Raw genomic sequence first — 26,236 nt, forward strand, 5'->3', positions numbered from 1 at the left:
TATGACGCGGCTTTCCTATACTTTTACATGGGATTTTCAAGGCGATATTCCGTGAGTTCGATATAACCAAAATTCGATATTCCGTGAGTTCGATATAACCAAAATTCGATATATCCGGGTTCGATATAACCGGATTCGACTGTATTGCACGGTTCGTATCTCTCCGTGACAGCACACCACACGTCTCGCACCTACTTCTCAGCACTCTCAGCGTCCACTGCTTGGCTTTCACCTGCAACCACCTTTCCGGTGATGGAGTAGCGGTCTTTAAATCGTTGGAGCCAACCACTGCCCACCGTAAACCCCTCGATGTCCAGGACGAAGGCAAAATCTTTTGCCTTCTGTTGCAGCATGGGGCCAGAGACAGGCAGATTTCGCGCGTGAACGTCCAAGAACCATTGGTACAGCGCTTTCTCTACTTGGTTATAAGCCGGTTTGCGGGGGCGAAAGCCGGCACCATTTGGTCGTTCCTGTGCATTGCTTCTGATGACTGGTTTTTAAAAATGGTGCTTAACATGCTCCGCGGAATTTTGAAATGCGCGGCAACGAGACTTTTTTTCGCCGCGGCCAACGCTTGTTGGAAAGCGGTAGGGCACGCCGCTGCTTCGTCGTCATCTTGCAGGATGTAGCGCCGGAATGCAAGTCAGCAGCAACGTAGGCACGTCCGGAATCGTGAGGATAGCAGCAGCATGACTTGCAAACACGAACAAAGAAAGCTCCGAGGATGCAGGAAAGTGCGCCACTGACGTGTTCGTTGTTCGGAGGCTGCCGTCCCTTCGAAGATTCTCCCCTTCCCTTCGTCCAAACTTGAAACCAGTTCTGGCCTGTGTTTCTTCTTTCTCGAAGTGCAATAGGTCCGGAGCTGCTCGCACGTCTTTGATCACATGGTAGGCAGCTGCCGAATAGGAGCGCTGCAAAGAGAGGCTGTTTGATGACGCGGATTTTAAAGGCTACTCACTACTCCGGGAGACGGCCGCGCATGCGCACAGGAGGGTCCCTCGTGGAAGCTGCTGTAGAGAGCCCCTCCTGCGTTTTACGGAAGCGCGGCACGGGCCAAGGCCGACTGGAGACAATGCGGAATCTGCGCAGAAGCACCCTAGCGGGCACGTGACGACGTATGCGCTGTGTGAGACCTTGGGGAACTGAGCCGTCGCCAATCCCCCTCCCATCTGACAACGGCATGCGCTAGAAGTATTGCGGCCCGGCAGCATGGGCTGCCCGGAGAATACTCGGAGCCGGCACAAAGGCCCGCCCGTTGGCGGGCGTTTGGGATCGCGCGCGCTGAGTTCCCTATATTTGATGTGTAGCTCATTATAGAAAATACATTTTATATGCATAATGCTAGCAGAAATTCGAGTGTTCGATATAAAACATAATTCGCTCTATCCGAGTTCGTTATATTCGGGTTTGACTGTACTGCGTTGGATCACGAACGCACGAGAGGCCCATCTTCCTGTGAGTGGGCCACTAATTTGTGCACAGGCTGAAAGATTCGCCGCAAGAATGAATGTTGAAGATTTTAAAGCCTCCGAAGGTTGGCTCGCTCGTTTTAAAAGCCGGCACAATCTCACGTTCAAGAATGTGTGTGGCGAAAGAGCTGCCGCGAGCGAAGAAGCAATCAAGGAGTGGCGGACCAACGACCTGCTTGAACATCTGGCTGCGTATGACACGAGAAACATATTCAACGCTGACGAAACAGCACTGTTCTTTAAAGCTCTCCTGGACAAGACGATAACTTTCAAAGGTGACCCGTGCACAGCAGGAAAACGCAGCAAGGAAAGAGTAATTATTCTACTTGCCGCCAACATGACGGGAACAGAGCGGTTGCCGCTCATAGTGATTGGAAAGGCGCAAAAGCCTAGATGTTTTAAAAACGCGAGGAACCTTCCTGTTAATTATCACGCTGACAGGAAGGCTTGGATGACATCCAGCATTTTTCAGACGTGGCTGCATTAGCTTGACCGGCGTTTTGGAATGGAGAAGCGCAAGGTCCTTATGGTTGTAGATAATTGCAGTGAGCACTGCAATTATCTACAACCATGAGGACCTTGCGCTTCTCCATTCCAAAACGCCGGTCAAGCTAATGCAGCCACGTCTGAAAAATGCTGGATGGCTCACTGCAAGGTGTCGGGCCTTGAATGGATCAAGCTGGTGTTTCTCCCACCTAATACAACCTCATCCCTACAACCCATGGATCAGGGAATAATTCAGTTCGTGAATAATTACTGCAAGGTGTCGGGCCTTGAATGGATCAAGCTGGTGTTTTTCCCACCTAATACAACCTCAGCCCTACAACCCATGTATCAGGGAATAATTCAGTTCGTGAAATGCAAATACAGAAAGCACGTCTTGCAGCGCATGCTTCTGTGTATGGAAGCGGGGAAGAAATACGAGCTTACGCTCCTCAGCCCTATAAGCATTCTGGGTCATGAATGGACCAAGATGCCTCCAGAAGTGATCGCTAACTGCTTCAGGCATAGCGGTTTTGTATCACTGGACTGCCGTGCAGAGACACTGCCATGTGAGACGGCTGACGCAAACGCAGAGGATGACAGCTGTTTTGACAATGTCTTGCCTTCTTCTGTGCGGCTTGCTGATTATATCACCATCGATGATGGCGTCGCAGTCGCCGGACAGCTGACTGAGGACGACATAATTCAGGAAGTTAAAAGTACCGGCAACGACGATTCATCAGAAGATGATTGTGAACAGCTGCCCCCACCGTCGAAGCGCACGGTTAAGAAGCCGCAGAAGCGCTGTCCGTTCTGGAAGAATTTTGCGAACAGATTACCGATGGTGTGCATGCCACGGAGCATCTGGCAGCGATTAGCGCTGTTGTCGCCGTCCGAAAAAACATGGTGATAACTAACTTCTTTACCAAATACTGGTAAATCCAGAGGCTCATTTCATTGTTTTTTTTTTGTTTTTTTATTTGATAATTGGACAGTATGATAATTCGACAATTTTTCACGGTCCTGTCGATGTCGAATTAACGAGCTTTTACGGTAGTTACTTGACACACTGTGTCACAAGACATTTTCATAATGTACAGGGTCTTGAATATTTGAGGCCCGGGTTTTAAAAAACCCTATGAGAAATCTACTACCCCATTCGAGCTGAAATAATGTTCACAAAGTACCAAAATATGGTCTACATTATTTAATAAGGGATTCAACATCGGTACTTGCTTAGATTTTCCGGAATCGACTAAAAACTGCTCTCAGCAGCGTGCACAATTTTCACAGAAGAGAGTCGAAAAGCTGCTTTGACATGTTGCGCCATCTGTCAAGCAGCTTGACTGATGGCGCATGCCGCCGAGAGCAGTTTTTCGTTGATTCTGTAAAATCTAGGCGAGTACCGATGTTGAATCACTTATCAGATAATGTAGACCATATTTTGCTACTTTGTGAACGTTATTTCAGCTCAAATAGTGCAGTAGATTTCGCATAGCAATTTTTTAAAACCCAGCCCCCAAATATTCAAGACCCTGTAGAGATCAACGCTGGCCAGTTGTTGGTGCCAAACTTTGTGGGCTCTGTGGTGAGTTTTGGAGGGAGAGAGTGGAAAAGAGGAATCACTTTTATAGAGCCTCCATTGCGTGGCTAGGCACACCTTTGCAGCACTGCAAGCCAGAGCAAAAAAATGGCTCCTGATTATTTTAATAGATTAAAGGGGTCATGCAATGCCTAAAATAGAGTAAAGCAAATCGGTCGAGAGATAGGCACTCCCTCACAAGTCAATTCATCTCAAGAATTTTTTAGCTAGCTTCATTAACACGAGAGATATCGGCGATTAAAAATGGCACGCCTCCTCGCTCCCCTCAACTCAACACTCGGAGACACCAGAAAAAAACTAAGAAAACAGCTCGGGAACTCCGCCCCGCTAGCCCCGCCCACGAAGCGTCATCGGGTGACGCTCGGTTCTCAGACTTCTGGTTGTCGCGCCTGTTTTCCCTGAGCATCGCCCATGCATTCACGGTCTCTGCCTTTCCCGTCCCGTCTGCATTTGCATAGCTTTCAACCTTGTCTGCTGTCTTCCTCGGCCGCCAGTTTCTTCAGTTTCTTGACCTCTCGGAATTGTGTGCGACAGCAGCCCGAACGACTCGGGTCGTTCGCGAGTGCATACCTGCAGGTGGGAAGCTGCTGTCCACACATACCGGCGGCCGCCGCGGAGGGAGCACTTTCCTTCATATCCCTGTCCCATTCAGCGTAACTTCGCATGCACTTCTGGCGAGCACGGCTTTCTGCAAGACCACTTCCTCTCTCGCGCTGCCTGGGTCAGTCTCTTTGGTACCGTCTTCTGCGGTTTGACCAACAGTGGCCGGTGACCCCTCGCGTAGTTGACGCGATAGCATAGACTCTGCATGGACGCTGGCAGACGATCGAGCATGCGAGTTGCCTGCGTGCAAACATATGTCATCGTCGCTTTTAGTCCGAAGCTGCTTTCATTATGGTCGGCGAGAGGCATCTCTTGTACATAACGAATGGAACGTATACGCGTGCGTATCACCGACGAGAGCATGGACTGATGGTCGCCACAGAGTTTGGATATCGGATGACAGGTGAGCACGAATTATTCGTCCGCGAATCTTAAAATTGAGATTAACAAAAAGGATAGTGTAGTGTTTTTTTTTTTTTTTTTGACGTCCTTTCGCACATCGTTTAGGAAGTGCCAATGCGTAACGTGCACGCATGTTTTATCTCGTGTACGCATCGCCCGAGCCAGAATCGACGGCGCAAAACATCAGCAAAGCAGCTCGGCACATTCAGTTCGGCAGCGCAGGTTGTCACTGATTTTCGCAGCTACGCGCAAGAATCTCGCACAGGTGTATGCGAGCGGCTACGCTAGAGACGCAGCGAAGCGGGCGATTCCAAAACGCCGTCCGCCGTGGCTTTGACGCAAATAAACAAGGCCTAGCGACGACCAGGGAGCAGCGCACGATCGAAGTGCCATCGGCCGCAGCGCCTGCGGACGGCATCTCTGCAGTAGCCTGGTGGCATCCGGTGCTGCACTTAAGCGGTGCGAATTTGTATATTTTCGCAATGAAGCTGGGAGTAGACCTTTTTTTGACACACGTTCCATAATTATCAACACGCCGCATAAATGGTCGATGTGGCAAAGACGAAACGGGACACGGGACTACGGTACGCTGCTGCGCCGTCGGTCGGTACATGAAGGTTGATGCTGCCTATTTAATCGGTACGGTGTTAAATCGGACCAGGGGGGGAATTCTGTAACGCTCTCAATTTCGCTCTCAAGTTGTAGAGCGCGACGTCAAATTGACGCGGCTTTCACGTGACCTTAAGACGTCAATCGTGACGGATTACGGAATCGACCAATTGCCAGCGACTCGTAGCATGACTCCGCCCCTGAGGTCCCCGTTCCGCGGTCGTGCCTACTGCTACACCTTTGTCGCAACACTAGCCGAGGCCGACGAGGGACCGTCTCCTAAGTTTTTATGAAATGGCGCAGTTAATACGCAGTAAATAAAATTAATAAATATTTATTCTGCTGAGGAACTGTATTTACAACTAACTAACATGAAGCATAAGGAGATACGTTTTAGGCTTCGCAATTAAATTTGCTCTTTAGTAACTTTTTGTCTCCGCGAGGGCACGCTGACGGTGTCAAAGAGGGCACATGGCGGCTTGCCAGAAAACAGCTGATTCCTCGGCTAGTTGCTATTTTCCGTGCGTCGCCTGAAATCGAGGTCCTGTGCGGATGTCGTGAGCAGCTGGAAAAATCCGATTGAAAACAATGAAGGCTACGAACCTGCAGTGATCAGCGTGGTGAAAGCGTTGGGCATGAAAATCGACTAAGTCATCAGCTTACTGAAGAGTGTCAGCGTTGTCAAACAGTGTTTACTATCGATGGCAAGAGCGACGAGTGGGAGGTATGTGGTCTGCTGTTCTGTTTGTTTAAAAGAAAATACAAGAAGATCATGAAGGCCGACAGAGGAACGTTTGCACTTGCAGTAAGGCAGGTGGCAGCTACTATGCAAGAGTTAGCAATTGCAGTGCGGGAAACGAGATCCGACACACGACCCTCCACCACGGACTCCTCATGCAAGCCACGGTGACAGTCACTCCTGTGCTTCGCAGCCAGTTGACTTCGGCCACATCGGGCTCCGTTCCCGATATCCCGTTGATGTTTTGATGTTGATTGTTTAGTCTCTAAAAGGTACACAAACTGTGATGTTAATGCTTCCTTTGGTGTGTTCAGAGAAAGAAAATACTTTATTCAGAAATTTGATATAGTGACCGAGGAGAGGACGAGCTTGTTCAGCCAGGTCTGGACAGGGATGTGCAGTATGTTATATTTCGCGCAGCAGGCTGTGTTTGTTAGTGGCACATTGTTGAAACGTTGTCAGTGTCTGTTCATGCTGAACGGTATCCCCCCCTCCCCCCTTTTCGACGGGAAAGGCAAACACATCATGCAAGCTTGGTGCGCGATGCCGGAGGCGAGCTGGTGAATCTGCTAAATTTCCCTAGTCTTATAAACAAGGGGCCCACCAGTGAGGTGTGCAGATTACCTCGAAGGCGAAGAATGTGTGCTAGTTTTGAAGTGTCATCATGGAGTCTGTGCAGTGTTTCAAAAAGATGTTCATTTTACACACATTCCTCATTCTATTACCTTTCCATGTTGTGTGCATTATGTACAAACCATTTCAATTGAAAAGCCAGTTTGCACAAAAGATGCTTTTTCTGATTATTTGGTGAAAACAACTTGGAAAATAAATTCCAAGGTCAAAAGTAGGTGACAATTATGTAAAGAGGTGCTTATCACATGTTTATGGTGTATGAAAGAGCGCTGAACACGGGTTGAGGGGAGCCTCAGTTTGCAAGCCGAGCCCACATTTCGATTTTGGTTGGTTGGTTGGTTTGTGGGGTTTAACGTCCCAAAGCAACTCAGGCTATAAGAGACGCCGTAGTGAGGACTCCGGAAATTTCGACCACCTGGGGTTCTTTAACGTGCACTGACATCGCACAGCACACGGGCGTCTTGCTTTTCGCCTCCATCGAAAAGCTGCCGCCGAGGCATTTTGGCTAGCAAACCAAGGTTCCTCCTCAACCCTTGTTTAGTGCTGTTTTGTATTGAGTAGCCATCTTATTTCCCTCGTTCTACCATGTTTATGGTGTAAAATATTTTTGAACGCTCATGTTTTAGCTGCCTCTACTGTCTTAAAGCTGCTCAGCAGTCCCCTTGCAGTTTTACACGTTTTATTAGTGTACATAACATCTGCTCACACATTGCCTTAACAATGTATGTGTGATGCTTATTTTATTTTCACTAGAATTTTGTAATCATTCAGCAATCATTGTGGGCACTGCAGCCTAGTATTTGTACACCATTCTCCTAACAGCTGTTACAGCATTTAGCACTGCAAGCAAGATCTCTAGTAGTATACCATCCAGCTGGCATTTTTACCTCTGATATGTAAGCGTTTTGCACACTGCACCATGCATACAGTACCTATTTGTATAGGTAGCTTCAATATGTTGAAAGGGAGCGGCTTCTTTGAGCCCGATAATTATTCTGCAGTATACATGTCAATGTTGTATGGTCATTGTACATCAAGGTAAGTGTGCTGGTATGTATGATGTCTCTTTCTCAATAAAAACACTCGAGTGAAATACAGCGGCCAAGAAATAAGTGCTTCTACTAAGTATATGTGGCAGTAAAAGATCTTTGGTGCCATTTTCTGATTCCAATAAGCGTCATGGATATTTATTACCTTGCTGTAACGCTACGTTTTCGGTTTAAGCGTGTTTACCACACAGCTAGTGACCACAGCCAACTGTGCCAGGCTGCAAGGTGATAGCAGAGAAGGGACAGCAAGTTGGGTCTGGGATGACTTGGCATTGGTGTAAGCAGCCATGACTCCAGTGGGTAGTCACTGTCTCCTGCATAACCAAACAATGACATCCACTTAAGTCCGCCTTTTGCATGTTCTAGTATACAATCAAAGATCCATACCAACTAGCCCGCAGTGAGGTGGTAAACATTCACAGGAATGTTGGCAACGTGTCACAGGGCTGTCCAAGCAAGCATCATTGCAAGGATAGCCTTGTAGCTTCACAGTGATATAAACAAAAATGTGTTAAGATTACCTGCACAACACAAGCGCTACGGTTTCTTAGGCAGTAAAGAGATTTCAAACATTGTTTGGTTCCTGGTGCCATAACACTAAATTTGTACATTAACAAGCATTCATATGCATAACTAGTCCGTCTTATGCATGCAGCTTGAGTGAATTCAGACAATCGATCACTCGCCGAAATACAAGTCAGCTTCTCTGTAAGGCTCGTAATCCAACCAAAGGGTCTCGTTGTCACACAACAGTCTTCTAGTTCTTGCTGAAACGAAAAGAAGCAGGCGCTTTTTGCAGCGTACTCACACTTTCGAGTAGCGAACGTGTCGTAGGGAGGGAGCGTAACGAATGGGGGCAAGGCACTACAATCCCTAGTCCCTTCGTTCTGTATTTTGAGGTATATACAGGTATTGAACTTTCGTCAGGTGTCGCTGGGTAATCTCGAAGACAACAGCTGGAAAGAAAAGAGATCTTTCCTCTGTTCGTTTTTTAACATTGCGAGGGGGAACGAGTCCTTTTGGTTAGAAAACAAGACTTGCAGAGAAGCCAACTTACAGCAAGTGGTCGATTGCACATATTAATGCATATAATCAATATCGTTCGATAACCGACGCGGGTTTTTTACAGCTTACCCAAGAAAAAGTCGCAGGCGTTTAGCAGGCCTTCGTTCACCTTTCGGCGTGCAGGAGTACCGCTAGACGAACGCGTTGTTTGGAGTCCTTGGTCCCACGGGGCAACGAGGGTCAAAAGTGCGTATGTTCGCGTCGCAGATCTGTAATAAAATAGGCACAATACAAGTTTACAATGACGTTTCGAAGTCGTAGCCAAACACACACAGTCAAAACCAACATTTACTCACTACTGTGATGTTCACAACGTAGAACCCCTTGCCTAGCGACTTCTTTCCATGTCCCACCGCGGCGCCTTGACGACAATCAGCGTTCCGCCCGATGGCTTCCGCTATCAGCGCACGCACCTGCTGATCGATGCCTATGCGATGCAAACGATGTGGTAGCCCCCGATAGCAAAAAAACGCGGTGCGCATGCAGCCGCAGTGGCTGCGCACTCGTCCGTGAGCTGCGTGAGCCCCCGTTCATCGATGTTCGTCGGCAATCGCCGCACAGTCACTCCACTTTCTGCTGGTTTCCGAGTTGAACACAGTCGGAACAACTAGACCGGTACGTCAAACGCGTCTTCGTCCTCCCTTCTACGCCGTGGATCGCACCGACATAACTGTCACACAGCCAGCGCAACGCTATAGAAACGCAAGGAACACAGCCGCCATTTTCGCTCTACTCAGTTGACTGGTTTTGGGGTTACCTCGTTTCGCTCACAATTTCAGTCAATATTCAGCTCATGGGCAACGTCACCACTTTAGTCTTGTTGATGACGTAAGCGCAGTCACCGTTGAGATCAGTGATGACGCAAAATTTCAATATGGCCGCCGACCAATAGGAGCAGGGCAAGTTGAGCGGTTTGAGACTGGTTTTGTATTGAGAGCGTTACAGAATTCCCCTCCAGCTGTTGCTCTTTTCGCACTCCTGCACCGACACTCACTTTCAATCGGACGCCACCACCTTTTCGGTTAACATCGCGAACCGAAGCGCCAAGCTCGGGTTCACGCATGCCTTGCAGCACTTGAGCAGATGACTTTCGCAGCTACCGGAAGTGTGTCTGTGACGTAGGGGCCGTCGCGGCTGCCAATGGCAGCCTGTCGTGGCCTGTCACTCTCGTGACTTGTGACATAGGTAATCACAGCAGAATAGTCCCAAATCTCGCCGCCACGCGGAAATGGCGCAGCCCGCGAATTTCAAAAAACGCTGTTTTTAAAAACTAATGATAAATCGCTGGATTTTTCCGAGGAGTTTTACTTTGGACGAATGCTCAGAAGCATTTATTCTACCCATTGAAAACGTTTGTCAGTGACCTTTCTAGCCGTTTCATACCCCCTTTAAGCTAAATGCAATTTGGATGTGCAACGAGGATGTACTTAGTTCAGCTTCGGAACTTGTAGAACCAGCCTCGTTCATGATTCACCAGTTGCTGCACAGCGCCCGTTCAGAGGTGTTCTGGAGAGCCAGCCTATAACCAGCTGCAACCTGCGTGACACAGTCTCTATCCACCCGGCATAGTATTGTGTGCCTCTGGTTTGCCACACAAGGGGCCTGCTTGATGGGCTTCCGCTTCTTTCACTGGGAGAGGGACAGGTTCACATAGCCTACACAGACTTCGCCCCCTTGCGGCTGAGACTATGAACGGATTTTGCACCCCTCGGGCCATACAGCACGGCTCTTTCAAAAATGACATATCTAGTGCTCATGCACTAATGAAAGTAGATGTAAAAAGGTTTACTACTGGCACTGTCTTGTTGTCTTTGTTCCTCTTCTCATAAAGGCTGCGCTGCTTAGTTGGACACGGACAAAGGAATTGGACAAACGCTGAGGTTAAGCGCAATCTACCAACTGAAGTTTTTGTCCCTTAGAATAGGAAAAAAGAAAACATAAACACGCGACGTAATCTGAGGATTGTGAATACACATAAATCATAACAGTGCACAGTAACAGCAAGAACAACTAAGGAATGAAACTATGAAAATGAAAATATGCAAATAAAAACCTTATCCAAGCTCGGGAAGAAATCGCACTCAGCCCCCCCCCCCCCCCCCCCCTGCTTCTAACAGACACGTGCGGGTGACCTTCATGCAATTCTTTTTTCTCTCTGCAACATATCTATTTCCCTGCAGGTAAGGGCTACGGAAGAGAAGCTAAATGTAATCGCCTTCTTTGCCAGAAACCATCCAAAAGGCCTCAATTACCTCACGCTTTTTTCTTTCTGTTGCCCGCGCCAAAATAAGTGTTTTGGAAATATGGGCTGCACTCGTGTTTCGGGCAATGGTTCACCAAGTTTTCTGCACCCTGCAGGGAGCGACATTTCCTCCTGTGCTCCAAAAGCCTTTCATTGAGGCATCGCCCAGTTTGCCCAACATAGCATTGAGGCCTTTCAGATGGTTTCTTGCAAAGAAGGCGATTACGTTAGCTCCCCTCCCGTAGCCCTTACCTGCAGGGAAATAGAATATGTTCCGGAGAGACAAAAGAATTGCATGAGGGTCGCCCGCACATGGGGGTCACTGCACGTGTTTGTTAGAAGCGGGGGAGGGGTGTTTGGGTGCAATTCCTTCCCAGGCTTAGATAAAGTTTTTATTTTCATATTTTCATTTTTATCGATCCTCAGATTACGATCCTCAGATTACGTGGCGTCTTGCCCTATCAAGTCCTGGAGCATCAAGGGACAAGAAGTGGAAGCTGTGACAGATTTTCTCTTCTTGGGCTCCAAGATTACCCCGGAAGGAGACTGCAGCCATGCAATTAGGAGACGCCCGCTTCTGGGAAAGAGAGCCATGGCTAGCCTTGACCGTCCAGTAAAGAGCAGAGACATTAGTCTGCCAACCAAGATCCGTATAACTCGTGCTATGGTCTTTACAGTTGTGATGTATGGATGCGAGAGTTGGACTGTGAAGAAGGCTGACCGCCGAAGAATTGACGCGTTTGAATTGTGGTGCTGGCGGAGAATCTTGAGAGTTCCTTGGACGGCCAGAAGATCAAATCAGTCGATATTGTCGACCATAAACCCTGACTGCTCATTGGAGGGTCAAATTCTAAAGTTGAAGCTCAGCTATTTTGGTCATCTGATGAGAAGAGGAGTCGCTGGAGAAAGATTTGATGTTGGGAAAGGTTGAGAGTCACCGGAGAAGGGGTAGGCAGCGAACGCGATGGTTAGATGGCATTCTAGAGGCGCTGTAAATGAAGTTATGGGATGTTAGGAAGATAGTGAGAGACCGGAAAGCGTGGCGTGATATGGTCCATAAGGTCACGAAGAGTCGGACACGACTGAATGACTGAACTGAACTGACATTGCCTTGCTAAGTAACTCAAGGGATGAATTGCAAAGAATGATTGATGACTTAGACAGGAAAAGTAAAAAAAGTGGGCTTGAAAATCAATATGCAGAAGACCGAGGCAATGTTCAACAGCCTCTGGAAGGAGCAGCAGTTTACGTTAGACAGCGAAGCACTGGAAGTAGTAGGTGAATATGTCTACTTTGGACAAGTAGTAAGCGCAGATGCGGACCATGAAAGGGAAATAACAAGGAGAATAAGATTGGGATGGAGCGCATTTGGCAAGCACTCCGAGATTATGACTAGCAGCTTACCGGTATCGCTCAAGAGGAAAGTTTACAACAGTTTCATCTTACCTGTACTTACCTACTGGGCTGAAACGTGGAAGCTAACAAAGAGGGTTCTACTTAAGTTGAGGACAACACAGAGGGCTATGGAAAAAAAAAAATGGTAGGGATGAGGTCAAGAAGTTCGCAGGGGTCAAGTGGATGCAGCTCGCACAGGACCGGGTTAATTGGAGGAATATGGGAGAGGCCTTTGCCCTGCAGTGGGTGTAGTCAGGCTGAGGATGATGATAATGATGATGAAACTCTTGCCTGAATCAGTTGTGCAACACTGATATCTTTCTGCAAAGTCACAAAAACAATATGACGGCAATCCGCTTTCTTTGAACCATTTCCGTGCATACACCCGACGGACTTCACTTCAACACCCAACATGTCATTAGATACATTTTGGAAAACAGCCTCCAGCAATGATATGAATTTCCTTCATCTTTTTTACCCAAAAATGGTCATATATTGCCTGAACCATTTTTTTTTAGGTGAGTTTCTTTAGCCATTGTGACCTGCTTCTTTGTGCATAGTCCAGCCGGCGGCTTTGCAGTTTTCAACTTTTCAACTTTTCAACTAAGAAGTGTTGAGAGTAGTACCCCAGCTATATTAACCAGGACCAGGATTTCCTTCGAGATTGCCGCTTAGTTGCAGAGAAAGAGAACCACATTAAGCTGTTCTGAACAGCGGAACAACGTGCACTGGGTGCTCAGAAGCACGTCTAAATAGGCATAATTGCTTTTAACACGTTTAACTAAAGACCATTTATCGCCAACGCGTACGAAGAAGAAAGAAAAGTTGAACACCGTGCTCTGAACAGTGCTGGCAAGCCCACGTCCGCATGCTTTGTTCCGATAGTTTCCAACACCTTTCTCTTCTTCCCTAGCCAGAGTTCTTTGCTCTGCTGTCCTCTTCAAGTACACGCTGTTCTGTGCCATGTCGTCAGTAGCGAATTGGCGACACCACTCGAAGTTATTAAGGGGGAACATGGGCCTTAAAATTGGTTTTGTTATTTACTACCCAAATTTTATGAAACCTCACAGAATTGTTCACTTTTTTCTTCTGATTTCAAATATGCAAAAATTTCTCTTCTAGGGCAATTAGTTCTAAAGGCATTAGAGAATTATTGCTATTGTCTGCTCAAACAATAGGAAAAGAAATGCTCATCAGAAAATCATTTTTAACAACACAGGTATATACTAAACGTGTAAGGAATGCAATGTTGGAAGCAATTTTAAAATTGAGCTAATAATAGAGATTTAGCAGCCCACTGAACTTCGCACTCACAGGCATGGCAACTGTGTAAGGATTTCAAGATAAAATATAAAAGTTTTACAAGTGAAAGTAAAAAAATGTGCTTTCAACGTTGCATTCCTTACACTTTATAGTATCTACCTGTATATTAAAAATGAATTTCTAATGATCATTTTTTCCACTATTGTTTGAGCAAACAATAGCAATAATTCTGTAATACCTTTGGAACTAATTGCCCTAGAAGAGAAAGTTTTCCATATTTGAAATCAGCAGAAAAACTGAACAATTCTGTGAGGTTTCATCACATTTGGGCAGTAAATAACAAAGTTAGTTTTAAGACTCTTGTAGGCACTTTCCTCTCGGAAACTAGCAGCCCATGAGTGGAATGCAAGCGACAAAGATGTCATTGCTTGAAGGACAGAGCAGAAGAAAACAGATGAGCTGGACAAACTCATGCTCTTGGCAAAACAAAAAAATGGCAGCAGTGACACAGGTAAGGATCACAGGTTGTGCGAGCTGTGAACTGGTGTGGTTCTGTTCCTATTAATCGTGCCACAGTGTGCATGCTCCTCATTTGTGGGGTATAGAAAATGCAGGTGGGGAGTATGCAAACTATGTGTGACTGCAAATGATGGGCACGGTCATTATTACTCCCCTGTGGGCCACATGCTGGGTATATTAATGAACCTTTGCAGCACCTAGCTGTCGTGCATGTTTGTAAAATAAAAAATTAAAGATGGCTTAGCTCAGCTATGCCTGGATATACGTAGCGAAAAGCAGTGACTACCTAGAGATCAGAAGAAGTTAATTTCTCCAGACTTCTGCGCCGTTCGTCAGCAGCTAAACTCTCCTTGGCTTCCAAGTCGAGCGCGTCTAAGTTCACCGGTGTTCTGTAATTCTTTTACAGTAAAGGAAACGCGCAGCATCTGTCACTTGCGGAAGGCAAGAAGCACCGCCCAGCGGCGTTGGAGCGCTCTTGTTCCCGCTTGGTCCTCATAGCTGACGGCAGAAGGGTGACGTCACATCCTTGACGTCACCTTAATTGAGTGACCCTAACTATTTTAGTCTTTGGTACTTTCAAATTGCGCGCTAATCGCAGTATCTGTCATGCGTGGAATCCCGCTATTATCCTCACTGCACACAAGCGGAATAATGAGCAGAGCTTCACGACCCGCGGCGTGGTACAGCGGTAAAGTGCTCGGCTGTGGATCCAAGAGATGGAGGTTCAATTCCTGGATGGCTACTAAATTTTTTTTTAATGAGAGGAGCATTTGGCCTTGGCTGTGACGTCACGGCATATGGCATACGCGAAGCTCGACTCTGACCCTCCTAGTGAAGCTTTTCGCTTCAAACACCTGCGCCTCTTCTAGTGATGTCACTCGGCGAGTTTGCGCATGCGCAGCTGTGGCTTTTTCTGACGACAATGCCATGCTTACCCTGGTGTTGACTAGCCTAGTGAAGCTTTTCGCTTCAAAACAGTTGGGCCAGCGGGGATCTGGGAAAACGGATGTATGTGGTGACGCGTTTGGTGCCACTGTCCCCACTGATGTGCCCAGATGGTGGGTGACATGCTGGTGCGGCTGAGGCGGGAGTTGGTGGGCCGGGAGGCGCCCCTGGTTCCACAGGTGGACACCCTGCTGCTGCTGGACCGCCAGGTGGACTTGCTCACCCCACTGGCCACCCAGCTCACCTACCAGGGGCTGCTGGACGAGGTGTTTGGCATCCAGCACAGTGAGTTCTTCTCCCTACTTGGATCACTCCAGCACCATGATGAAATGCATTGGAGAAATAAGGCTGAACAATGGGAATTTGGGGCCAGCTGGTTGGCCATCTTGTAGAGGAAAAGGGACCCACTATTTTAAACAGGACGCAAGACCGAGATGTAGACGGACAAGCAGCTGCAAAGAGCCCAGTGTCCAGTTCTTTTTTGCGAAAGCAATACTATGCCAGGTTTCCAGCCTTCAGCGTAGCGTGGTCCGGTAGTTACGCTTTACACCACGTGACTACTGACGTCATACCAGTGCGAGAGCTGGGCTACCAGGTCGGTTCTTCAGCGCCGAGCGTTTCGCGCTTCTCCCACTAGGTGCTCTGTAGTCTAATAGGCCGCTTGACAGTTGACAGTTGACAGCCGTGTGGTGCGGACGCGTGTTCCATCGCTCCTCCGATTGCACGTGGCTACCGGAAACGGACGGACTGGCGACAGCGAGCGCTTCCGAAGCGTCAAATAGATGAGTTCTTTCTTTTATTAACTTTATTTCGTTTTCAGCTAGTTAGGTTAGGTGCAGCCTAAAGAATAGATCTTAGCTCTTGGTCTTAGCGGCCTGGTTTTTCGTGCCGGCAGCTAGGTTTTCTTGGCGTTCATTATTTAGCTATCTTGTTTAGATAAATAATTTTTTTCTAGGCTATTGGCATTCGCAGAATTGGTTTTTAACGCGTGTTTGCTAGTCGTTTCTTGTGTCTTCTTTTGGCAATTTGTATATTCTGAGAATTCGTAATAGATATAAGTTCAGTCGATGAGCGCTTAAGATGTGCAATCAAAAGAAGGTAAAGTATACTCAGTGTGAGGCGCAGGTTAATCTAAAGGAAACGCGTTTTGACTCTGTAGGTGAAGCGGAAGGCAGCGACTTTTTGTGTCGGTGTTGCGTACTGAGTGTGCGTCTGGATAGATTTGATCAAGAAAGGGGCAGTTTAGTGTCTCGTGTGGATGATTTAGAAAATGAAGTACGTTTGTTAAGAGTGGAAAATCAGAAACTGCTTGGACAGCTTACTCAAATTGAAAAAAAAAAAGGGGCCGACATTGTCCTTGGAACCAACGAGGACGAACATTCCAGTGCGGGCAACGTGGCTGGGGCCAGCACTGGCATGGAAGGCATAAGCAAAGTAGGTCAGGCGGATCCGAACCGTCAGAGTTATTTAGAAGCAGCTAAGACGCCGGAAAAAAAAGGAAGAAATAAGGCAGAATGAAAATCCCAGAGATAAGGACACAGATAACCGAAAACAGGAGCCAACAGTTGGGAGAGGGAGAGAGAAGGCCCAGGTGCTTATCGCCGGAGATTCTAACATGGACAGGTGCAAGCGAGATATTTTGGAACGTGTAAGGGGTGATAAGAGAGTGCTGGTTGGAGCCTTCCCAGGAAGAACAATGAGGGCAGTGCTAAAAGAGAGTAAAAATAGGCTGTTGAAGAATTCCGCAGAGCGCAGTATGGTAATAGTAGCCGCGGGGCTAAATGATGTCCTAAATGGTGATGCTGCAGCAGTGGTGGAAAGCTTAGCTAAGGGAGTTGACGAGATCAGGGAGATAGCACAGCAGACGCAGATAGTTGTATGCACAGTACCAGAGGTGCTAGGCTTGAACGGAAAGATGGAAAAGGACGTGGTGACAGTTAATCAGGACATAAGAAAGTTAAGCCTGGAGAAGCATTTCGAAGTGGTTGAGGTAAACAGGGAGGTACATAAAGCAGGTTTTGGTAGGGCTTTTCAGCGAGATGCATTCATTTTAACAGAAGGGTGGGAGCAGAGATCGGCTGGCACCTAGCAGGCAGGGCTGTAGTTTTTTTAGGGGGTCCGCGAGGACTCCGTGCACAGAGGTAGTTAGAAGTGAAGCAGAAGAAAGTGTAATAATGGAGGCTGAGCCCCCAAAAATGGCAAAAAGTAGGTCGAGAAAGAAAAGTACAAAAAAGAAATTTAACACTAGGATCAGCTACATAAACACGCAAGGAGGTAGAAAAAGACCGAAATGGCTAGAGATAGAACAGCAGTTGAAGGATGACAAAATAGGTGTGTACGCTCTTTGCGAGACTCATCTCGGGGATCTAGAAGATCCGCCGTTTATAGAAGGCTACGTCTGGGAAGGGTGCAACAAAACGAGAACGGAAAAAAAGGGTGGAGGGGTAGTATGTTGATACACCAGGGAAAAAATTGGCAAAGAATTAAATCATCTTGTAAAGAACATATCTGGGTTTCAGGAACAATTGCCGGCATAAAGACATGGCTTGGGGTAGTTTATTTAGGAACAGGACATCAATGCAGGCAAGAAAACAGGGATCTTGTTGAATGTCTCAGTGACGATATAAGCCAGTTTGGAAACGGGGCCAATATTCTACTGGGGGACATGAACGGCCACATCGACGATCTGGATGGATACACGGATTGTAACGGCAAGCTAATGCTAGATTTCTGTGAGCGACACGATCTAGTTATAGTAAATAGAGAAACAAAATGTGAAGGCCAAATCACGTGGGAATTCCGCAACAGGCAGACGACCATTGACTATTGTCTAATGTCACAGGAAATTTATAGCAAGGTCACAAAAATGGAAATAGACGAAGAAGGGGAGTGTGTAGTCTGGGAAGTGATCATAAACGTATTAGTCTACAGATGGGGCTCTTGATGAAAAGAGAAAGGGAACTTAGACAAAACGTAAACGCAAAATTAAACGACGATCAAATAGCACAGATAGCAGCAGACATAGAGGAAGCAATAGAGAAAAGCCCCATGGAAGACTGGGATTATGAACAGGTAGAACTACTCACAAGGAGGAAAATTCAGGAGGTTAAAGTAGTAAACCGCTGGAATGGAAAGAGGAAGCCACGGAGCTGGTGGAATAAGGAAATCAGGGAAGCTATTGAACAACAACGGGCTGCTTCAAGGGAACACCGAATGGCAAAGAAGGCACAGGTATCTCAGGAGGAAATCGACCAAAAATGGGAATCATATCGACAAAAGAAACTTCAAGTGCAGGCCCTCGTCCAAAGTAAAATAGGACAGTCCACCGATCGCTGGATGGCTGATATACACGATGCCTCTAGAGGCGGAGCAAGAAAATTCTGGAACCATATAAGCTGGCTAGGGAAGAAGAATCAAAGAAAGCAGGATCGGATTCAAGATAACGCGGGAAATTGTTTAAAGGGAGGTAACGCAGTGAATAACATTACATCAGTTATAGCCGAGTCATTTAAGAGTGGCGATAGGGTAATCTCCGCAAATCAGGAAGCAACACAAGGTAGCAGAATACAAAGCAGCTTAGAACTGACCAATCTAAACTGGAAAAAGGGCGAAAAAAATATTCCTAAAAACACATCTACAGGAATAGATGGAATTCCGATCAAGCTGATTAATGAACTTGGTCCAAAAAGTAAGGAAACGTTGTTAAAAGCTCTGGAAACAGTCATAACGAATAAGCAAATTCCGGACAGCTGGCGGCAGAGTAAAATGAATTTGATTTATAAAGGGAAAGGAGACAGGATGCACATAAAATCCTACAGGCCGATTACCATAACATCTGTTATGTACAGGTTAGCCATGCAGGCGGTGAAATTAAAGGTGCAAGCATGGGTAGAAAGTAACAAGATACTCGGAGAAGTTCAGAACGGCTTTAGAAATGGTAGGCGCTTAGATGATAGCCTGTTCGTGCTTACCCAATGCATCGAAATATCTAGAGTGGAAAATAGACCTTTGTATTTGGCCTTCCTGGACATAAACGGGGCGTACGACAACGTAAGCAGGGAACTCCTGTGGAACATATTAAAAGAAGAAGGTATCGGTTATGAGATAATAGAGTTCCTACAGGAAATGTACCGGGATAACAAAGTAGAAATTACGTGGGAAGGCATAAGAAGTACGGAGGATGTCAAAGTATGCAAAGGATTAAGACAAGGCTGTCCTCTATCACCGGTGCTGTTCATGCTTTATATGATAAACCTGGAACGGAGGATACAAGACAGTAACCTAGGTTTTAACTTGTCATATAGATTAGGTGGAAAGGCGGTAGAGCAGCGCCTCCCCGGTTTGATGTATGCAGACGATATTGTGCTGCTAGCTGAGAGTCTGGAAGAATTGCAAACTCTAGTTAAGTATTGCGGAGACGAAGGGGACGCTCTAGGCTTCAGTTTGAGCGCCGTTAAGTCGGGTCTGATGATTTTCAACGGCTCAACTGATCAGGGTCTTAAAATACAAGGCCTTGAAATACCTAGAGTAGCAGAATATAAATATCTGGGGGTATGGGTAAACGAAGGATTGGCATACATTGGAAAGCATGAGCAATCACTTAAGGCCAAAGGGCGAAGGAATGCCGGAATAATGAAGCATAAGACATTGTGGGGATACAGTAGGTATGAAGTTTTGAGGGGTATTTGGAAAGGAATTATGGTGCCCGGACTTACTTTCGGAAATGCGGTTTTGTGCCTAAAATCAGAGGTACAGTCGACATTAGAAACAAATCAGAGATCCGTTGGACGATTAGCACTAGGTGCCCACGGCAAAACTACAAATGAGGCGGTACAGGGAGATATGGGCTGGGCATCTTTCGAAGTACGGGAAGCTCAGAGTAAAATATTATATGAGGAACGCCTGAGGAAATTGGACAGTAACAGATGGGCAGCTAAAGTATTTAAATACCTGTACCTAAAAAGCGTTGACTCACAATGGAGGAAAAGAACTAGGAAACTAACTAGTAAGTATGCTAGTAAAAAGGACGGAGAGATAAAGAGCATTAAGCAACAGGTGAAAAACACAGAAGGTAAAAATTGGATGTGTGGAATTGTACCGAAAGTGGAAAATGCAGATCAGGAAGGGAGATTTCTTTGATAACTCTAGAGGCAGGGCCCTACTTTTTGAAGCTAGATCAGGGTGCCTTAGAACACGCAGCTACAAAAAGAAGTTTAACAATGGAGATGACGCATGTGCTGTATGTGGAAACTCCAGTGAAACAATTGACCATATTATACTCAAATGCAATGGTATCCATCCGGAAGTTGATGCAGGCGCAATCACTGTTCCTGAAGCTCTGGGGTTTAGAGATAACAGTGGCCGGGTGAATAAACCGGCGGTGGAAACTAGCAAAAAACGGCTGGAAGATTGGTGGCTTAAAAGCAGAGAAGTGACATAATGTTAGTAATGTAGGAGCAAAATTTAATAAATAGAATGATGGTTTAGTTAACAATTCTAAATCAATAATTAAGGTATATGGAGAAAAATGAGCATGATAGCTACTGCTGCCACCCCGTTTCAAAGGGGACGCTCCTATATTCCATCCATCCATCCATGATGTGACGTCATAAGCGAGGCGAAGGTGGGCTACCAAGTCGGCTCTTCGGCTTAGCGTGGCTCGTAGCCACGTCGGGCGTTTCGCGTTCTCCCACTAGGTGCGCTGTGGTCTAACAGGTGGTAGGGGGCCTCGATGCGCGCGCCTCCCTCCACCGCTCCGGCGGGTGGGGACATTTTTTGAAAGGGTCAGTGCCGCCTCTACGCCTCCATATTTGAGCCCACGCAAGTGTGTCCCGCTTTTGCGGCGGCTGTCGCGTGGTGTTCCGCGCGCGCGTTCAAGTTTGGGATTGCAGATGGCAGGAACACTAGACAAGATGAGACTTCTGGAGAAAAAGCACAGTATCTCACACTTTCTTTGAGAAGTGTGCGTTTGGATGGTACGTCATTGCTCCTGTCGCGTGGCGTTCCTTGGTGCGCATTCAAGATTGGGATTGCAGATAACAGGAACGCTCCTGAAGTGCTATGAGAAGGGTGGGCCAAAATATGGCAAAGTTGTCTCCACCCTTCGAGGGTGCGAGGGGGCGTGCATCGAGGCATCCTAACAGGCTGTGTCATCTTCCGTTGGAGACACTTCGCCTCTCTTGGTTTTGCAATCTCCTAGGCTAAGCCACCGTGATTTTTTTTTACACTTCTACAATATATCGGACCACCTGGCCCAAAAATTTCCTTGTTGACCCTTATTTCCCCCTTACATTGGGCTCATTTCTGCTTCTCGTCCTGTTCTCATCTCAGTCCTACAAGTTGCATTTGTGCTGGCTTCTAGTAGGAAGTCACGCCTCTAGAATTGACTGTACTCGTACAGTTGGTCAGACCTCACCCATTGCAGAAAACGAGTGGAGAATTGTGAAATAGTTAGGTGGAGCAAAATTACTTGGCAAAAATACGCGCTGTGGCATCGCAATTTAGTTACCATATTTTCCAGTTGTCAGCGCTGCGCCAACTGCGCCAACCAAAGTGCCCGTTTAGGCAGTCTACCTTTACCATCGAACGCTGATGCCGCTATCCCACACCGCGCCCAGCCAAGGCTAAAACAAACTTTCTCACGGCCGTCGCCGCAGCACACGAAACCACAGAGCAAGATCACATGAAGCGAGCCGTCTCTTGACGTGTACAGCTGTGTGTGTGTGCGTGTGTGTGACAGGTGTACCCGTCGGTACAAGGGATTCGACCGTGGGAAGAACGGATGTGAAGGTGTGAAATGTGAATACTGAGAGAGTCAGTCGAAGCTGGACCGAGCGATAGAACGGACACGCATTGTAATAGCGGAGTTCGCACAGGCGCGTTCCTCTTGCGAACTGACATTCCACCTAATTTCCTAATGCGACCTCAATAAATTAGTTCTTCTTTTTTATTTGAGCGTCTGCTAACATGGCGCAGCCGACAGGATTTCAAGACTGGTAGAAGATGCGGTATCAAAAATGACCAAGCACGCTAATGCTGGCGAAAAGGATGCGCTTAGATCTATCCTACACAAGCATCATGAAGCCTTCACGTCGAAAATGGACACTCTTGGCATGTGTCCCCACGCCGAACACAGCATCGAACTACGGGACAGCGTACCAGTGACATCGAGACCATACAGGTGCTCTCCAGCCGATCGGCAATTCATCAGAGAACAAGTGGAAGACTACCTTGCCAAGGGTATAATCCAGCCAAGCGAGATCGAATATGGCGCTCCAACAATCGTTGTGGACCATCCGATGCATCCAACTACCCTACGAAGAATGGTGCACGACTATCGCAAGCTTAACGAGAAGACGATCAACCCTTCGTATCCAATGCCGATCATGGAGGATGCGATTGATGACATCATGAGGGAAGGATCAGCATATTTCTCCGTCCTAGATGTGAAGGCAGCTTTCCTAACCGTTCGAGTAAAGGCTGAAGACGTTCACAAGACAGCATTCGTCACCCCCGGCGAAAAATACGAGTATTTTCGCATGGCTTTCTGCTTTTGCAAGGCACCATCATGGCCGGTCTCGAGGGAGAGGGCGCGCGCTCTTTCTTACGGCCTTCTCAATCGCCGCGTGAACAATGGGAATTTTTCTCCTTGAGTCACGCTCTCCGCCGCCGCAAGGGGCGCGACCTGCTCACCGTTCGCTCCGCATCTGCTTCAGTGGCGGCGGGTAGCTTTTGCCTGATTTCGCGCTGTCGCCCGCGGGTTTCGTGGTGAGTGCAGCCCCTAAATGAAAGATTACAGAAGGTAGATGCTGCAGCGGCATCCTGTCAACGTGCTACACACGTGAATGGAGTCTTTATATTAAAAAAACACTGTCACTCAGCAAACGTTCGACAAGCATATGACATGTATTGCGGCATGGTATCTACTTTTGTTCATTTTAATCTGAATTTTTTCCCAAGCCTGTACAAGAAGATGAATAAAAAAAAATGAATGAGCAGTGATCACATCGAAGCTTCTTCAAGGCAAACATAACAGCGACAATAGCAAAACCGTCTTTCAGCACTAGATGAGAAACCATTGATGTAGCACCGAAGATGAAAATAATTTTATAAAAATGTAATGTAAGTTGCACAATGCTTACATGACATAAAACGCTTTTAAGTTTTGTTATCAATTTTGCTATAATTTATAGACCAGCAAATGTTTTATGTTGTATTATAAACATTATTTTAATTTTGCAAATAAACGTTGGTTTAATGAAATGTTTGCATGATATCATAACTATTTCATGAAAAAAAAAGAACAGGAAATCTATTTCAAGCACTAATTCCTAGCAATATTTTCTTTCTTTTTCTAGTATGTTTTTGAACTAATAATTCCTTGTAACTATCTGTGCAGTAATGCCTGCCTTAGAGAGCAATCGCTGTCCCATTATTTTGGTAGAATGCTTTGCTTATTACACATTCGGCACTGTTACTCAAGGGACACTCCTCAATAATGGATATAAAAACTTTTCTCTGTGCTATTTATTCAGAGGTGACTATAGGAGTTGTATGCCGCGCTGTATTGCGTAGCTGTGTACCGTCACCAACGGTACGTAGGCTACATGCTCGTGCAGGGTTGTTTTATCATTTTCAAGAACGCTAGTATAATGCTGCACATATATTAGATATATGTTGTTAAAATATTTATAGAAAGGTTATGCTAACGTTTATTTATAGCTCTATTAGGCGTTAAAAAAAAAGAACGTTAGGAACACCGAAATAACATTTGACCAAAACTGAAATTGAACACTACTGTAATATTTTGAGCGATAGCTGGGCCGAAATGGAGGAGAACAAAAAAAATTATTACAGTAGTGCCTCATTAATATGGACAGTTTTGTTCTCGGGTTGTCCTTAAAACGAGTTGTCCGTAATAACGAATCGCGAATAAAATTTTTTCAAATATTATGCCATGATAGGATCTGCTTCTGCGCATAGTGGGGCAGATCCTATCATGGCATAATATTGAGGCTCTCTTCGGAAAACTAAGGCAAATGTGCGGAGGGAACGACATGCTAGATGCGAGAGCCGTAACAGCGGCACTTGACCACATTGTCAAGATGGAAGTTTCATCTGGGAGCCAAATCAAGGCATCTAGTGCCGACACCGACGAAATCATTTCAGCTCTGCCGCAATCAGTAACTGAGGAATTGAAAGAAGTGATGGTATCTCCTGTCATCCCATTACCCACTGTCACGTATTCTGGTTTAGCTTACGTCGCTGGATACATTGTGAAGTTAATCAGTGACTTCGGGTGTGACGCTTGTGCTATCCTTCTTGAAACCAGCGAAAGAAGCAGCCCCATGTACACTATTCTGCGAGGACAAGATTCTAGCGGACTACATTATCCAAAAGCAGAGTTTGTAGCCCTCTTGGACAAGGTTGTGTCTTTTTTTGAAAAAGCTGTCGTGCACCTACCACACACAAATGTCCTTGAAGTCCTTCAAATCTTAATCCAGCCAGAACTTGAGAACTCACCTTTGCTGAGTTGCCCGGAAGGCATTGACAATAGCCATGCTATAAGGTCCGCTTCTTTAATATGTGAGAAATTTCTCAGAATCCTTCTTGTCAATTATGCTAAGAAAGTGACAGACAGGAACGAAAGGCCAGCTCCTTATGTGCACAAACCGTCCAGAAAGATTTTGAGACTTTAATTTTCTAGCTGCATGTACTGTTTTGATGAATGAGTGCAATGTGTTAACTTTGAAGGACATTTTTTTTTTTATTTGCTTGCCGCTCTTTTCAATTATGCATATCTGTTTGTGCCCATTTCCTTGATTAAATGTTTTTTATCACTGTATTAAACTGACTACGACTGTCTACGTGTGCGTCAGTCGCGAGACTACGTATACATCTGCTGTCTTTCAACCTACTGATTTTTTTTAAACGAAGCTAGAACAGCCCACTTCACTAGACAACTGAAATTTTAACTGTATGCGTAAATTTTTGTTCCTTACTCTGAATCTGAGACGTGCTATGAATTTTCGTCAGGGCCTCTTTTGCTCTAAACGAAAACGGCAGCGGTTGACAGAATATCCACCGAACAGTTTGTCATGCACTAGCGTCAGGTCGCGCTCTACATGCTTACAGCTTTCAAAGGCACAGTGAATAAAATGGTACATATAGTTTTGTGAAAAATTTAGGGGCAAAAAGTGTTGATGTAAGTGCACCCGAAACTTCATTCGACCGTGCGCGACAGCACTGACGAAGGAGCGCGCGCTCTCGCGCGCACGCGCATTATTGACTATTTTATTGCTCATACACGATAAATCAGACGCTAATTACGGCTTCTTCCTATAAGCCATATGGGGTGAAATATCAGGACCTGCCGGTGCAACCGATGCGGGCGGAGCGAAGAGCGAACGCGCGTTTCCCTTGCGCGTGAACGGCTGTAGCGGAGGAGCAGCAGTGGGGCGGTGGCGACCCCACCGAGGCGCGGCGGGCGGTGGAAACAGACCCCATTGGAGAGGCCGTAAGAGAAGAGAGAAACGCGCTCTCCCTCGAGACCGGCCGTGGCACCATAAACGATGCAGAAGGTGATGCGTCGCACATTCGACGGCCTCGGCAGAATGTCCACGTATATGGACGACGTCGGACAGCGAGCAGCAACGGTTACAGAAGCACTTAACTTTTTTGAAGAGGCGCTAAGAAGAATCATCACCAACGGTCTAAAAATGGACATGCGAAAGTGCCAGTTCGTGCGAGATAAGGTTCAATTTCTAGGCTAAGTGATATCGGCAGAAGGGCGAATGCTCGACGAAAAAAGGGTCTCCGCCATAGACAAGTTCGAACCGCATCGCAACGCGAAGAAGTTGTACTCATTCCTCCAGTTCGCAAACCATTATCGCAAGTTTGTGCCGCAGTTCAGCAAGCTCACATACCCACTACGTCAGCTTCTCGCAAGTGATGCTACATTCGTCTGGACAAGCGAGCACCAAAGAATTGTCGACACAGTGAAAACAGCCCTAAAAAGTCCGCCCACCCTGGCGAACTTCCGTCCCGACTGTCCGACCTATGTGCGCGTTGACGCCTCTCAGACAGGACTTGGGCCAGTATTCTCCCAAACTCAAGACGGAAAGGAGCGTATAATCGAGTACGCAAGCCGCGCTTTAAATAAGCATGACGGGATTACATTCAAACATGCTCGAGTGCATGGCCCTTCACTGGGCTATC

General features: G+C 46.6%; 1 protein-coding gene and 1 long non-coding RNA gene across 2 annotated transcripts in view; one reads left to right on the forward strand and one right to left on the reverse strand.

Annotated features, from left to right (window-relative positions):
- LOC146194319 (vacuolar protein sorting-associated protein 33A-like) overlaps window positions 1–26,236 on the forward strand; it is a 149,031-nt gene that overhangs the window by 51,481 nt on the left and 71,314 nt on the right. Inside the window, exon 8 of the mRNA XM_084597348.1 lies at window positions 15,130–15,304. Within this exon, the coding sequence (XP_084453474.1) occupies window positions 15,130–15,304 (175 nt within the window). The remainder of the gene's footprint in view (window positions 1–15,129; window positions 15,305–26,236) is intronic.
- Window positions 7,768–9,001, reverse strand: LOC146194320 (uncharacterized). The gene is made up of 3 exons (XR_014705869.1): window positions 8,952–9,001; window positions 8,725–8,864; window positions 7,768–7,904 (listed from the first exon to the last, which is right to left on the reverse strand). It is a non-coding gene; the product is annotated as an uncharacterized LOC146194320 (long non-coding RNA).

Source organism: Amblyomma maculatum, chromosome 3 (genome assembly GCF_055883805.1).
Source record: "Amblyomma maculatum isolate TAMU_Amacu chromosome 3, ASM5588380v1, whole genome shotgun sequence".
NCBI classification, from domain to species: domain Eukaryota; kingdom Metazoa; phylum Arthropoda; class Arachnida; order Ixodida; family Ixodidae; genus Amblyomma; species Amblyomma maculatum.